The 18,053-nt window shown below is 35.0% G+C and overlaps 1 protein-coding gene across 1 annotated transcript in view; it reads left to right on the top strand.

The window, feature by feature from the left end:
- Positions 1–18,053, top strand: part of LOC139969978 (NLR family CARD domain-containing protein 4-like) — a 585,990-nt gene that overhangs the window by 452,520 nt on the left and 115,417 nt on the right. Inside the window, exon 8 of the mRNA XM_071975470.1 lies at positions 1,138–1,173. Within this exon, the coding sequence (XP_071831571.1) occupies positions 1,138–1,173 (36 nt within the window). The remainder of the gene's footprint in view (positions 1–1,137; positions 1,174–18,053) is intronic.

Below are 18,053 nucleotides of genomic sequence, written 5' to 3'. Positions count from 1 at the left end.
TTAAAATATTTGTCTTATTCCTTTCGTCTTTTGAATAACTGCTAAATACAAGCTTAAACAAAAGCAGTATCTCGAAGGAGCTCAGGCCCGAGTTGGAGTAGAGGGGGGGGGGGGGTGTTCAAAGTACCTAGTAATGTGGTTGATTTTGTAAAATTTACCACCGGGCAAATTAACTTTTGTAACTTCATAATTATATTTAAGTGCTGACGATAATATAATGCAACATCCGGGCTTGGTATCCACACATGGTACCTATTGTTATTAGTACTCTTGCTATCAGAACCATTCAATATGTCTGTATATTATTGGATAAGAAACACTATGATGTAGTAGAGTGAAATTATTCCTTATCTCGAGCAGAGTCCGAGACCTCTTGGTTCGAGTATGGTACTCTCGAATCCGAACAGCGTTATATAGAGTATATGAGCAACCCAAACCAAGTCCAGCTAAAACATAGAGACACAGCAATGAAGAGCTCACGCGGTTTCTGCCAATACAGGGTTTACTATATTTCAATGCATTTTTTAATGAGTGATAACAGATCTACACTAGTCTATTGAATTCTCCCCTTTGTCTCTTATTGTATGTGTTCATCATACAAATGAATTTTCCAAACTTTCATGGATATCTCTACACAATCAACAATACGATAGAAACAGAATATCTAAGACGAAGGGGGGGGGGGTGGAGGGGGTAATCAATATGATGCTTTGAGGGATAACCAATATTTTGCTTTATTTTTGCCATTACATCGATCCAATCACGATGTTCTGGGGTCTATCTTTGAATACTGCCCTCTTTTCCCTTCTCATGGAAGTTCATCATTATGACGTCACTCAGTATTTGATGACGTCACTCAGTGTTTGATGACGGGTTTAAACCTAACTATATATGTCTTCCACATAAAGCTGATGTTTATATTCTGTTATTAAGTCCGTGCATCTTACATTGACGAGTCTGTCTCCTTTATTGACTTTAGTGTATTCAATGTAGATGTGCGTTACCTGCCAGGAATAGTTCACTGTGATTTTTGTGAAGGTATACCATTCTAACTTATATATTTTTTGCTTCACCATGTTATATTTTCCAAAATTCAATTTTAAAATCTCATGAATATAATATTTCTCTTCCTTTCAGGCCTGTGACATATGTGGCAAACTACCAGGAGAAGAGGTAAGCGAGACATAGATTCATGTCCCTGTTAATTAGTAACGGTAATTTTAATAACAGACACAGAGGTATTAATTCAGGGTTGTCCAACCTTTTGCAGAGGAGGGCCACATGGAATAATTATGATGAAGGAGGGGGCCGCATGAACCCTACGCTCGATTTTTCGATTTTTTGCCCGAAGCCCAAGACAACAAATGTGAGCACTGCGCGCGGAGCGCACTGATTTATTTTCCTTCCTGATAAAACAGTTGAATAAGGTCCAGTCCCCCCCCCCCCCCTCCGCTTAGAGAGTGTCACAGAAACTGACCTGTATGCAGTTTTGTGGACCCACAAGGTTCGAATGATTGATTGTATAGCTTCAAATTGTTATCAATAAATCTGCTCACTAGGCCGTAGGTTGGACAACCCTGTAATTAATTTGAAACAAAGAAATAAGACAAACGAGCATTTGACTTTGTTTCTCATCACGGGGAAAGATTTATAATTGTCGTGTATCGAACAGGGAATTCAGATAGCCCGGTTACAAGTTTATGCCTCGTAATGATGATAGCACTGTTCTCAATGTCAAGTTTAGATGCGGCCTAAATAATCTTACTTCCGCACACACAGTCAAAGTAATGCTAAACTAAGAAACGGATAGACTTTAAAATAAGTTTAGTCCGGTGTTATGGTGTGTTACAAGCCTCACACAATATTGGAATATAACTTTAAGCGGTCAAGCCCCTCCCGCCGGTAGATGCTTCATGATTATTTTATTTCACTCTGCTGTAGTGCATATCATAATTCGTTATCAATACCAAAAGTATCAAAGAAGATATTTATAAATTTCTTGTAGAAAATTCTTTGTTTATTAATTTTTACGTGAATTTTTTTTCACAGTTTATTAACCGTGAAAGGAACTGATAAAAAAAAAAAACATTTGGAATTTCACTTTTATAGGGTAACAGTTTTCTCTACACACAAAGTGCTAACTGTAGAAGTCTATACTCAAATCTCCCATAAATCTCTATTCCGGTATTTTTTAATATAATAAAATCATTCCCTTTGGTCGGGGAGGGGTTGGGATTGTTTAGGAAGGTATTCGTTGGGTATCATGAATCATTGTGAAACGAGAGCATACACTGTGTCATAAAATCACTAACTCGGAGCGAACTGTTGTTATATGACATATCAAGAAACTAGTAAAAGGGAAGGGTTGATGTTTTAGTGACTGAGTGATGACGTCATACCGTAATCCCTTACAGAGTGGATTAAATGGAGGAGGGGTGCATCAAGTAAGTTCCAGTTCGGGTCCGTTTATATAAAAGACATGATAGCAACGGCGTATGTAGCTAACGACACTATAGTGATTTGGATGAAGCTGCGTGCATGAAAGTTGACTCTCTTCCAACATAAACTTAAAAAATACATTTATTGATCAATATACTTCCCAAATGTGTGTCAGTTCAAAGCCACAAGTAAGTTTTCGAGATGGTTTACGCTGGTTCATATCTCAATTATTTTACTATTTATTAGCACAACCCTGGTACAGTTAATTTTTTCACGGTTGTTTTTATATATATATATTTTTTTTTTGCAATATGAAAGTTAATTTCTGAATATTGTACCAAACCTTCTAATGTTAGTCAAAATGAGCTGGCAATGAATTGCAATTATACATATTTTGACTTTTACACTATATTTTATTTAAAAAACAATAAATGAAAACATTGATCATTAACATGTCGTTGCCTAAACACATTTACAAACAGGTGACACATATAACACCAACTAAGGAGTTTCCATTTTGCTTTTTAAATCATTTTGTCATTATATGTCTGACTTATCCAGCTAACAAATAATATTGTTATGGGTGTTTAGAATAATGTCAATGTTTGTTCAGATTGAACATAAAAGCTGATTTCAAGGCACGTTTTATCTTTCCTCGTAGGTCTCGTTTAAATTATTTTTCAAATACGACGTCAGCGTACACTTGCAGCTAAGGTGTATTACTGCTACATAACGCATTGTATATACGAAATTTTACTAAGGGAAATTGAATGTTTACTCACCATGCATGCGACAGATGAGTAGACGTGATGAAGTATTTCTCCTTAAGGCATAAAACTAGCGGCTCATAGTTCCATTGTTTCAAGGCGGTGGGAGGAAGGGAGGATTCGTCCGACTTAGTTGTTTAACGCTAGATTTTGTTACCCAAAGTTAGATGAAAATTTAAATTAACCCCACCCCATCCCTCTTCATGGACGTCTTTTGTCCACCAACTTTCTTCGGCGAAGTGTAAGAAGTCACTCATAGTAGAATCGTTGTAATACATCTTGACATATGGGGTCTGTAGAAATATTGGACAAAACTGTAAGGTGTAACCATGGAGATACAGGAACAATATTAATTAATTACCTCGATCTATAGCTATTTTCATGTTAATGGATAAAGGAAGCAAATTGCCCTTGGATGTCGAACATTAACCCGTCAAAACGTTAACAATACATTTTATAAACAGCGGTCAGTTTCACCCTTCAACATCCGGATTACCTTTCATATTGAATTAGGAAACGCTATACTGATACTGTACAGAGAAACTAACAATATAGTAAGAAATAAAAGTAGGTAATTCGTGTTGTATACGAGACATTCATTTTGATTAATTGTGCGACTGATATGGTTAACACTGGATTCACGTTCATTGTAAAGTCAACACAATAGAGCGAAAAATGAGCATGTAAAACATATATCTGTCAATAACTTGCATCACGTGACACAAAAAAGTGTTTGCAGTTCGTATTTTCTACAATGTGTTACAGCTTCCAAGTATCTTGATATCTCATTCATCGTTCCGGACTTGTAGAAAGTAATCTGGCTTTCAATTTCTTGTTTTGACAGGGTTTTCATTTTAATCCTCTTTGTCCAAACAAAAAAATTCTTTGTCTCTTCTTCACTCACTATAAATATCTCTTTAATTCCTCTCATCTCTCTCCAATCTCTCCCATCTCTCTCAAAAAACAAACTGAGGTCAAGTCTAACTGTTACAATAGCCCTACTACCAGCAAACTAACGTTCCTAGACAATGGTACTATGGTAACCAGAGATGCCCGGATGCTACGGGAAGGGGACAGGAGTGTATTATGATCGCGAATTATTTTTCGGAACAGTGATTTTCTATCACTATAGTTGTGTATATTTTCGCATTGGGGTCCCAGGATGTATCAAATACTTTTAAAACTTAATATCAGGAGTGTTTAAGGCTTCGTAGGCAACATGCATGTATGTATTGTATTTAGATCCTCCTGCAAGCAGGAACTCACGAAGAAGCCTCATTGGCTTATCAAAGCCGCAAGCTGACCGAAGTCAGTCTCTTAAATTCATATTTAACGTCCATGATTATGAATTGTCAACTGTCAACAACTCTGTAACTGGACGACAAACATTAATCTTGGAGTGACTCGAACTGGGGACCTTAAGGTTGGAAAGCACCAGCTTTAACTATGAGCTAACACTCCGGGTCCAACTAGACCACTGACCATGGACATTAAGCGAGCTCTTGACCGTGGGAACATTCACACGGTAGCGCTATCAGCACCCCTGAACATTGGTCTGAGTCCGCCCTACACCCCCCCCCCTCCCTCTTCCACCATTCCCTCTTAACATAATGTTATCGGGACGGTTATTTAGACTGGTTCATTAAATTATCGTTGTGGAAAATAAGGCATTACTAGCAAGAAAGTTTGTCTTTCGCATTTTACACTTAAACTGTTAATAGTATTTCGCACTATAATATTCATTTTTAATTAACCCCTAAACTGTTTAAAGCTTCCACTGAAGATAAACTATGCTAATGATAACAAGTTCCGTCAAAACAAAACATTAAGCAGAACCCAGTCTAGCATGGTCAAGAGAACCAACTAAACTAACTATCCGGTTAGATGTCAATAATGATCAATTCAGGGAATTTATTAAAGGAACAACTATAAATGTCAGATAGTGACACGGCCTACCCAACATTTTACTTACTTTTACACAAAATGTTACGATTGGCTTCAAAGCTCTAGAGGAAGAAGGGAGAGGGGTTGGTCCAGCTGAGAATGTATAAACCACGTTTATAAATCAGTTTACCTTCAGAATGGAGTAAACTGGTCATTTTAACACCCTAAGAATGCTGCCCCTTCACCATCTCTGGAACTCTAACCTTTCTATTGCATAATCACGTGAGTCAATGTCCAATTTGATTTGGCTCCTACATTTGTGAATACTTAAGAAAAGCTCATACTGAGAGCTGAGTGACCTGGACATGGTTCTGTAACGATGACATTAATGTTTAAAAGGGATTGTCGAACTTTCATAATGATGAGAATGTTAAACTTTGCAACTTAATTGAAAATGGCTACTCAGCTAGACGGGATCAGCTTATAAACAGAACGGAACATTTCCCTGCATCGCACCAATGTGTGATAGTACATTGGGTTGCATCGATTGATTCATCGTGATATCAAGGGGAAATCCCCTGAATAGGTCATTTGATGGTTACCGGCAGGGAAGAGTATGGAGTGTGGCGATAAGTGAACTGATTCATGTACAGTAATCCTGTTTTACACAGAAACCTTTTATATAGATTGGGAAAGGATTATATCCTCGTGCTGTGAGTCAATATGGGTTTACATATGCTATTCATTTTGTTATTTATATACTTATTTTCAATATTTCAAGCAAACAGTAGAACCTTTTTATATAATCCAACCTTCAAAAATCAGTCCCTTTCAGGCATGGAATCAAAGCGACTACAGCATTAGTGACTATGGTTTAATGGATTTAGCCTTCATGTGTTTAACATGTTCAGTACTCAAATATTTGCAGGACGTACTCGTTAGAAATCCCTAAAATAATAACTGAAATATTAATAATAAAAAGAAATTTGTCAAGACATTTGAAAACATGCAAAGTTTTATGTTACATGAATCGATTTATCTGAAATAACACTTTTAATATGGATGCATATGATGATTTACAACATTTAACTATATACTGCATTGTCTTTGTGTCTGTGTTATCTTATACATATTCATTACTTATATTTTCCTTTTGTTTAGGACTTCGATGAGGAAAGTTATCGGAAAAGCCTGGCGAGATTCAACCGGGCAAGGCGCAAGTAACTGTAAGTCAATACAGCTGACTACTCTCTACCTTAGTATTTAACATTATATTTGTTAACAGTGATTGTCTGCTATTTCTAATGGTAAAATTTTAATATATTAAAATTAATCTCCACCCTTAACCATAATTTGTATTCCTATGTTTGTGATTATCTATTTTTTTTCTGGTCACTAATATCATTTGCTTCAACTTTAATTGGTTTTATCATATATTTCATTAACATAACTGATCCCTGATTATTTGTATAGAAATGAGTGATAAGTTCCTTCCATTAACATAAACATCGTTCGTTTGTTTCCCGTGTGGCGGTGTTTTGTTTAGCTGGTGAGTTAAATTACTTGTTGGCTCATGGTATTGTTGGCGCTTTCCCGGGGGGGGGGGAGGGGGTTGCCTAGGATCACTTTCCCATTATTCTACTAATAAATATGCTATTCGACCCATTTATTATGATAACAATATGACCTAATATATATCATTTTATTTTTATATTAGAGCTCAATGCAAGATGCTTGTTCATCTGGCGTTGCCAATTATCAGCAGGACTGTGACGTCATTCACTCAATCCTCAAAACGATGGCAGTAATTTCAGTGAGGAAGGATCTAATAAAGATTTAGGTTGTAAACTGTTAACATCTCCCAAATACTACAAACAGCGCCAGATAGAGCTTCAGTATAGTACACATGGAACTAGTCTCGTATGATTGTGACGTCATCAAATGCCTATATTCTCAAGACAATGGAATGGTGACTTGATGGAAGACTGTAACTTTTACATTCATTGTGAATGGATCTCGTAGAGAGATTAGGTTGTGTAATAATATTAATAATTCCATACACAATAAAGAAGTAAAAGATAAGTGTTCAATTAACATTGTGTTTAATTTAATCTGAATTTCAGTCTTTAAATACTATAGTCGAAAATGGAGCGTTACTAAAGTTTCTTCAACTATTCTGGGTTTGTTAGATATTCACCTTTAACATATGCTAAATATCTGGACTACTCCTTTAATTGCTAAATCGATGATGACGTCAGCCCCTTAATGCAGCCTAAATATTCATATTAATACTGTGTTTTATACAATTTAATAACTCAACAAAATCAAGTTTTGTAACTGTTCTTAAACCAGAGCATATTGAGATTATTTTTTACAACATTTGTCCGTGTCGAATTTGTACTTCACTGTACACTATCTATCTCTTATTAAGAGACATATACCTCATATTCGCCACCAACTGAAATAGTCTGGTGACGTCACTGATTACCAAGTTGAACAAACAATCAACATATTTACTATTTATGTCTCTTGAATTTAACTCGATGACATTTAAAACAAAACGATAACAGAGAAGTACATCTTGGAAATAATGATTAATTATGAGAAACTCGTCCACTATTAATTAAGATATATTACCCACCTATTAGGAGGATTTAACCACAGGTAGCATACATAATTTAAATGTAATGAAAGCGTTTTCTTTTCTTTTTCGGAGAAGGGGATGGGGTGTCTAGTGGATTCCTTCTCCATCCTATCAAGATATTAGGTTTGTAAACTGTTACTTACTCCAAATACTACAAAGAACTCCAAACAAAGGCTACTTAGTATTTTATTGTAAAGTATACAAAAAGTAATTTCTAACATTTTAATAATAACATTACTGTCCATATCTGCTTTCTTTTCTAACTCTAAATTCGTTTGCTCTTCAAGCCAAATTCAAACTTGCTAAGAACCAATCAAGCTTCTAATGACGTCATCCATCAACCACTACGTCATCAGTATAGGAGACCATATTTTCTTGGATGTCAACTATTGAGAGAGGGAAGAAAGAGCACAATCCCTACCTTTCTCTATGTGTGTATGTGGAGGAGCGAGGTGTGGAGGGGGGGGGGGTGGGGTGGGAGGGGTGTTGGAGGGGTTAGACCCACCACATTGGTGACCAAGTACATGTTATAGTAGTTATTGGCACCACAACCAGAACGCTAATTTGTATAATGGGAATTAAACGGTTATGTACAGTATTTTTTTCCAATTTAAATTAGTATGTAACAAAGTCATCGTTACTTGTGTAAAGGAAGATGAAGGTTTGTTCACCTACTCCCTGATCAGATATTGCTGGACCTGCTCTCGCCCTCCACGCACTCCTCGTGTGCAGGGTATAACAACCTTCATTGCATGTACTGTTATGATTCATCCCAATTCCAGACCCATATCTCTACTTCCCACTCCCCCCCCCCCACCTCCACTCCACCCCGACAAACACTTGACTACTCAGAAAATTAATTATACGTCTAATTATGTTAATATTCCTAAACTTATTTTTTAAAGCAGACATGTTTGGAATGCTTTGGTTAAAATATGTACATACTGTATCCACATACACTCGGTAACTAGGAGTGCATGATATACTTTACCTTCGTTCTTCCTTCTACTAAATTTTGATGAAAACTGTGACGTATCGGTTACGTAATTTCTTAAATCTAACAAGAGTAGAGCCACATTAATTGTGTCAACGTTAGGACTAAATGACATTCATTGGTTATTTACAATACAATTGTGTTATTAAAGTCGATCTACAAGAACTTAGAGGTGATATTAATTAATATCTGTGGAATGTTTCTTCTATGTCAGCATTTCTTCATTTCTTTATATTCCTATGAATTATCGTTCTCAACATGGAGACAATAATATGACGTAATATCATATGTTTTAAAATAACAAATGTATATTATGTATATTACGTAACTGAGACTTCAATAACTTCATCTATCAATATTTTCATTTTACTATTGTATTATTATTATTTTAAGCTTCGCTTTATAATTGTTTCAATTGATATATTCTGTTTGTTTCAAATCATCATTTTAATAATTTAGTTTATTATCAAGTTTACGGAATATCCTATTTGTTGTATTAAATGATCCCATCAGCCCACGAAGAATATAACATGAACGCTCAAAATAGTTCACCGACAAACAAACATACACAAGTTTATATTTAGTGTTAACGCAAACTCTTCGAAAATAACAGTCAAGTTCAGGGCGCTTTGATCATGCGCAGTCAGTTAAATCTCTCCAGGTATGATGAAATGACGTCAATATAATATTTATAACATTACTACAGAAATTAATCAGATAGGCAAGTTCCCATTATTGTTACCGCTTTTAATGGAATTCTTATTATTATTTTTCATTTGGTTACTTTAAATTTTTGCTACATTTTGAAAACTGTCTGTTGAAGTGTTCTTTTCGTTTTGACTCAAAAGAGACTGTAACGTCGATGTCTTAACAAGGTTGTACCAAAAGTGAACTTGAAGCAAACAGTTGTGATGTCATAGCAGGTGTGATGTCAGATGATGTCAAGTGTGATGTCACTGACAGCAACATTTTATTTTTTTGTTCATTTTTATACTTCCTTGGTTTGACTTTGGGAAGGAAAAGATCCCAACTTTGTTTTAGGGTATGTGACAATGACGATGTATAGTTTAGTACATACCAATTTTGAAAAAGAAAATTAGGCTCCCCCTTATCGAAGGCAAAGGGAACCTATGCGATATTGAAATCGTGTGTCTGTGTGTGCTTTTGCGACACATGCTTGAGTCCGCGATAACTCAACAACGGAGTGATGGATATTTCTCATACTTGCTAAATGTAGATGTATTTTAGTAAAAAAGGTATGCCCTATTTGTTAGCTCTGACTTTATGAATATTAATGATGTTATGCACTCTTGGACCCGAACTTGTGGGCCCCAATATTTTTGGGACCGTTTGAGCGCAAAGTTCTATTGGACCCAAATTTTGGGAATGGCCAATATTTTATATTGCAATAACTCCACAACCTTCAAGTAAAACAGGTTGTATCCAAACTTGGAATACAGTTGTTGGTTAATATCTGGTACATGTGGGCATGAATGTTATGATACCGTTTTGGGTGAAGACGTAAAACACTTTAATATTCCACTAATCAAGTAACCATAGCGACCGTTGGACTCTCCTTAATATTGTATCGTCTATATTTACCTTCCGTTTATATTATAGTACTAAATATTAGTTTAGTTTAGTTTTGAAATATTACATTTTGCCTTCATTAATTGCTTCATATACTGTCTTGTTACATAACTTTTACTCTTCATTTTATTCTTTCATTGTTATTTTAATGAGCTTTATAAATGATTCTACTGGTTTCGTTTTAATTCAGATCTTTCTTATCTTTATACTCAGACATTTTCCTTCGATTTAGAACAATTCTAAGACTATATCTATTGTGTTATTCAAAATCAAACTAAAACAATGTCTAAGACATTCATTAATAGCAATGACATAATATGCTTTTTTTCTTAATATTGTATCGTCTATATTTACCTTCCGTTTATATTATAGTACTAAATATTAGTTTAGTTTAGTTTTGAAATATTACATTTTGCCTTCATTAATTGCTTCATATACAGTCTTGTCTTGTTACATAATTTTTACTCTTCATTTCGTTCTTTCATTGTTATTTTAATGCGCTTTATAAATGATTCTACTGGTTTCGTTTTAATTCAGATCTTTACTATCTTTATACTCAGACATTTTCCTTCGATTTAGAACAATTCTAAGACTATATCTAATATTTGCTCTAATTATCGTTATATTTAGTCATTAATTATTAGATTGCTTTCTACTTCATTCATTTATTAATTTTACTTTTTTTTCAAGATTTAGTTGCTTTATTTCGCTCCTCCTATTTCTATGTTATGAATTAATCTTTGATATTACTCACGCGTAATACAGTGAATATTAGAAGAATATTGTTAAATGTTATAATAATAACAATGACTGGCTGTCTATCGTTATACCATTAATTGTGTTATTCAAAATCAAACTAAAACAATGTCTTAGACATTCATTAATAAAAATGACATGATTTGCTTTTCAATACAGTTCTTTATTCCATGATTATGATCTCTAATTATGTTTCTTTGGAGTCAATAGGAACACGTGACTAACGTATTATAGTAAGATAACATGGCAATACATGATTATGATCATAACGAAGATGATGTTCTATATATTTAACATGAACCTTCAATGCAATGATCGGTTCTCCATACACATTTTTCATCATTTGGTATCGTTAATTTGCTCCTTCTTATTAATGATGTTGATTGATGATTAACAAATATTCATGATCACTTCATTGTAATGTAATTTTTGTCGTATTTGCTTTAACCCAATTGAAGCCATAAAGTTTACCAAAATAACCCAAGCCCTGTCCCGCAAAACTGAATATATTTACATAACTACAAACACAGATAATCATATAAATATGGAAGAAATCACTGCGTTGCGGTATGTGTTTATGATATTACATATTTCCAAGGATATAATTATCCCTTTATTTTGTAATTGTTCTTGGTATCTTTCGTATTTATCTATGCTTGTACAAATGCTTGTACACAAGTATTAAAACCAAACACACTTGTTCCCTTTGAGGCGATCCTGGTCTCTCATTGTGATACAATTACAACCGATTCATCCCATTTATATGTTTCTACATCATTAGTTCATATCATAGAAACTAATAATGAAATTATTGATATATATTGATGTTGTAATGTCAATGGAAGCAATAAAAGAAAACTAATCAGAGATATATTGTCAACAGTGTTATGTAACATGTAGTCTATGTACTAACTTGAAATATCAACCTCTTACTCTGTTTTGTCCTGCATCAAGGTCACACAGAAGGTTAGGCTATACAGTAACTCTCAAAACAGATGAGGCTGGTATAGTTGTGGTCGAGATAAAGAAATTCTTCTTCTCCTAATAATAGTGTCGCTGTCGCTCTGTGTACCTTCAATTTAAAGTTTCTCTTCAAGTTCATCCCAAACTTTTCTAGAAACAAGTGTTGGTCCCTCCTGACCTCACTTGACCTTCGACAGAAATTCAGTGAAACGGTAGATATGTACACACTAGTTATGATCCTGGCCAAGTTACGTAAGTTCAAATATAATTTGATATCATTCAAAGCAATCTAGAAACTATCCGTAATTCAAAAGCAGAATATTTTTGTGTCACAACTCCAATATATTTCTTTATTTTGTAACATCTAGTCTATGTACTAACTTGTTCTGGAAACAAGTGTAGGTCCCGCCTGACCTCAGATGACCTTCGACAGAAATTTAGTGAAACCGGTAGATAATATGTATAAACTAGGTAGGATTCTGACCAAGTTACGTAAGTTAAAATATAATATGATTCCATTCAAACCAAACTAGAATCTGTTTAGAACTGTTTAGCTGCTCCAAAGACTTGTTTTTATCTGTAATTCAAAGGCAGAATATTTTGTGTCTCACAATTGAATGTATGATTCTGTATCGTTTAATTTCTATGACTGAGTGAATGGTTTATTTTATCCTTCATGGTGTGATTTTGTGGTCTGCAGTGCAAGAGATATATCTTCTCGTTAACAGCGCAATCTATGGTATACCGCAAGCTGACATATTGTGGCAGTTCATCCTAAGCAAGCGATAGTATCAGATTGATGAAAAGTTCAGTTATAGGGTAATGATTGTTCCTAGTTATTTTTTGTTTTGTTTAATTAGTCAACGTACTGATAATAATCATTAAATTAATAAACAAATACAACGGACACACATCAAAGTTCAAGATTGACAACACGAAAGTCTCTCTCTAGTTGCACAACTATAAAGAGTATTTTGTTGTATAACGAGAAAATTTGACTGGAAAACTGGCTGATATTATTTTACGTCAGTTTTTAATAAGACCACCTACCTATAAGAAACACGTAAAGGAATAACACGAACTTAAGTTCAAGTTTAGCACAAGGGAAATTTAGTTGATTGGCTGGGAAGTGGATGGGGGTTGGGAATTTTGAATCATTAGCATATATGACGTCATGATCAACTGTTGGTATGTAAGATATGCAGCACCACATATAATTCACGGGAAGATTAAAGTGGAGGGAAGGGGGAATGGGGGTGGATGTATTGGTGTGGTTACGTTCCATTATTTACCTGTAGTACTGGGATACATTCGCTTCAATATCTTACTATAAACAAAAATAAAACAATGTTGACGTATGTAAAATATATTTTACCCATCTTTTGGGAGTTGGCGGGAAGAAATTTTAACGCAAACAATTTAGTTGATCCATTTCGAGGGTGAGACAGGAACGGTATGGGTGTGAAAGGCTTCTGTGACCGAAAAGATGTTAAAACCTGATCATGTTTGGTTAGGTTATGGGTGAAAATAGATTAACGTTTAACGACGCTTTAAATTGAACTTATGTGCTTATGTGTAACATTTTTTTTCGTCTCCCTAGCCAAGCCATGTAAGGTAAACTCCTATGATAATATTATCAACCTATATAACTATGTGGCTGTGGCCGTACACCTGCTGATAAGAAATAAACTGTTTGAACTAATAATACAGGATAAAATACATTTGAGTAATCTGACACAAATTTAGTGTAAGTTTCATTTACAAGCATTCTATTTGCATGTATTATTACATCGTGTACTGATATCTTAATTACCTAAAGTTACTCTTAAGAAAACGCTATTTTACACATCAGTGATAAAAGAAAGTGTTCATATCTTTGTAAACCATAAAGCAGCCGTATTACGATTTACCAAGAATGTTACCAAAATCTTCCGAGTATTCAAAATTCAATTGCAGTTAATCAAATTAAAGTATCTTGTTTTAAGTCTGTTAATGAGAGCAATTAATAAAGTACATAAAGCTTGTAACCCGTTGTCACCTAACTATTTCTTTTTCTAGATTAAATCCTTTGAAGAACTAAAGATGAACTGGAAACATCCAAACTTTAATTTACTGTTTGTTTGAATTAAGCATAACAATTTCAACGAACAACTTTGCTACGGTAGTCCTAAAGTGAATAACAGATTTATCAAAATCAACCGAATTATTTGTATTAAATATACAAATAATAATCTACTTGGCCTAAAACGAAATAGTCCAACGTTACATACTAGCATTCAATCTAAAAAATGCACTTAAAATATATTGCGTTCAAAGTGAAACCATTTTCAATATCAGCATTGATCGCCGCACAGTTCTCATATCTCTGTGAATAAATGGTACAACCGCCCTCTTAAATAATAAAGTTTGAATCACACGGGAGAAGGACACAACTATCTTTTGATTATAACAAGATTACCGAAAGATGAATAATGTGGATTACGGTCAGGATAGTCAGAGTGAGGTTGTAGGATTATTTCGATCATCCATGTTTATTTGAGATCGGAAGGGCCGCCTTGACGTAAGTTAGTTGTTGATGTTCACAAGAATGAATATTCAAAGAACATCATGATATACATATTAAACATCAAGAGAAACAAAGGTGGAATCAGAGCAATATACAGCTTACTACCGTTTAAGCTATTTCCATTCTTAGGAGGTTGGGGCGGGGGAGTTTTGAGGGATTATAACCAATTTGATTTCGTTAAACGTTGTAAATACAACTATACATTTACAGGCTAAATTTAGTTATAGCTAAACCATTCGTTTGAACGATATGTTTATGATGGGAGTTAAAGGCCAAACTTGTTTTTATGTACATAATTTGAACAGGATGACTATCGAAATATTGCTCGTTTATGGACATTTGGCATATATGGATACAAACGAATATCCCAGTTAATTAGTCCATAATCTAGCATTTTGAACGATACGTCTGTATTGTCGGTCGAAAAACCATGACTAAAAATGATAAACTCCGATTATTAACCAGACAACCGGTCTAAATTTTAACCGATAATCCAATGTGATTGCCTATAAGCCTTCATTTTCAGTTGTAAAACCTGCAGTACCGGTTCAAAACAAAACCGGCTTTGAGCAATAATTCATTTTTTTCCAACAGAATAAAACTGGAATATATCATTAGTGGGTATTTTGCTTTGCCATACACGTGATTCAGGAATAATTTCGACATGCGAGTAAACACCAGGTAAGATTAGCGTAACAATACTCATACAAAATCATAAAATGAAGACATAATAAAATGGAATCCGCAGTTTAAAAATATGCAATATATATATATATATATATATATATATATATATATATATATATATATATATATATATATATATATATATATATATATATATATATATATATATATATATATATATATATATATATATATATATATATAAAAATATAATAACAATTTCATCTAGTTCAATTCAAAAGCTTAATACTCCTCGGTAAAAAGGAATGCCTAAAGCGTTCAGTACGCATACGAGGTAGGGTATACAACCTACGTGGAATGGTGTAAAACTTATGGAGAGGATGGTCAGGATCAGTCAAAATCCCTCTTACATACTGAAGTACAATATCTTCAATGTACTGATCATCTACAGAATAAAACTTTCTAAAATGTCTGTTAATCAAATTGAGTTGTGTCTTGAAACAGGAAGAGAGCCACACAGAAGCACAATAGACCATGAGGGAAAACACCATGGAACGGAAGAGCCAAAGCTGCTTTTCATATTCTAGACCAAATCCTCCCAACCTATAAATACAATATAACCGCTGCTTTATTTTAACAAGTGTAGAGCCTATATGAGAGTCCCAAGTGAGAGAATGATTAAAAATGAGTCCTAAATATTTAAAATCTGACACACCCTCAACCTCACTATAATTATAACTGGATCATGCATCTGAACTGAACTGAAATCAACAATTAATTCCTTGGTCTTGGAGCTGTTAATAAAAAGGTAATTGGTTTCACACCACGCTACAGTCTCCGCAATAGCTGTGTGGTAATTGACAATGCTCTGTGGATATTTATCATTACACAAACCAACAATAGCCGTATCATCTGCATATTTTATAATGTAAACATTTTCATAAAGTGTGGACAAGGAATCAGTGTAAACGGCAAACAGCAATGGTGATAAACAACACCCTTGTGGGACACCAGTATTAGTGACAATATCTTCACTGCTGACCCCATGATCCCCATCACAGTATACATATTGAGTTCTGTTGAATAAAAAGTGATACAGCAATGAAATGATGTTATTGTTTACATGAGCATCTAACGTACGAAGTAAGTTCGAATTGCTTAGAGTGTTAAATGCGGAGCTAAAGTCCATAAAACAAACCCTGGCAAAATTACCGACAGTGTCCACATGATGGCGTAGAACTGTATCCAACAGCAAACACGCATCCACAGTTGATCTTCCACTGCGGAATGCGAACTGATACATGTCCAATGATGGAATACATTCTATGATTTCAGTGCGAATAAGCTTCTCGAAACATTTCATAATGACACTAGTCAAAACAATGGGCCGGTAGTCCTTCTTTTCCACTGGGTGAGGCACTTTCATCAATGGGATAATCTTACTTCGTATCCAGTCATTAGGAATGTATCCACTTTTATAACATTGAGTGAATAGCTTATAAAGAATTTCGGCAAGTTCAAGATGACAATGTTTCAGTAGCCAGCCGGGGACGCGAAATTATTTTTCCCACTTCGACGCGGCCACATGGGCGTGGCTTATGAAATACGTCAGAGGCCGGCAAGTTTGTGACTTCGACTTCGAGCTCTTACGTATATAGCTCTTTAATTATATACTCAGCTAATATACTCAGGCCCAATATACTCAGGCATAAGACATGACTTCATGAGATCCATGATGATGTGCGACTGCTTCTCCCAGTCAATCGGGTCTTATGGAGCTCTTGAGGTAAATTCCATCACAAAATCAAACTGTGTTTGTTTATTAGATGTGTTATGAACCTCCCGTGTCAGGAAAAGTTTGGAAAAGAACCTCCCGTGACAGCAGGGTCTGGAAAAGTTATAAATGAACCTCCCGTGGTATTGATTATTACACTTCATATTACACCAGGTAGGCCCACTGACCTTTCAATGCTAAAAACCTACAAAGATACATGTATTGTATTGTGCCCCATATTGTTTTATCCATCATTCTAAATTATTTGTTCATTTATAAATGAACCCCTTTTAAACGGCAGTAAGGAGCCTACGTGCTTTCATCATTAGTTTACGTACGCTACTGGGTATTGTTACAGACTTGAAATATTCTACCCATTTTATTAAACAGTTGTCACTTGCGTCTGTATTAACTATAACCAGGGAGCTGTTACTGATAGAGTAGCAGCTCCCTGCTATAACTATGACTAAATAGCAATGTCCCTCTGTACTAAACTATTTATTATACTGGTACGTGTACTAGAATCCCTGACATGTAACTTAATTGAGAACTTTCAGCACCCAAACAAACACCCGAGAGATATCACTGCATAGTCTGTGACGTAGACCAATAAGCCGTAACAACGACCGATAGTCCACGCCCATTATGCTAATATGGCCGCGTCGAAGTGGGAAAAATAATTTCGCGCCGGGGACACCGTCGGGACCGCATGATTTGGAAGGTCTACTTGCCTTGAGTACGGCAATGACGTCAGAAAGCAAAAAGGGAGGCTCCCGTTCTTCATCAACATCGGGTGGGTTGAAATCGTGATCTGTTCTTTCAAAACGACAGAAGAATCTATTCAAATCATTCGCCTCCACATTCGCATAATCGGGTTCCGGTAATTTGTTGCACCCCATCATGGTTTTCAGACCCCTCCACATTTCTCTCGGATTAGTAGTCGCTTTCGACATCACCCGGTCTTTGTACTGATGCTTAGCGGAGCGGATTTCTGATTTAATACTAGCGTTAATCAGGCGCGTATCCAG

This window comes from Apostichopus japonicus, chromosome 7, assembly GCF_037975245.1.
Source record: "Apostichopus japonicus isolate 1M-3 chromosome 7, ASM3797524v1, whole genome shotgun sequence".
Taxonomy (NCBI): Eukaryota; Metazoa; Echinodermata; class Holothuroidea; order Aspidochirotida; family Stichopodidae; genus Apostichopus; species Apostichopus japonicus.
This window is presented reverse-complemented; position numbering and strand designations above follow the sequence as displayed.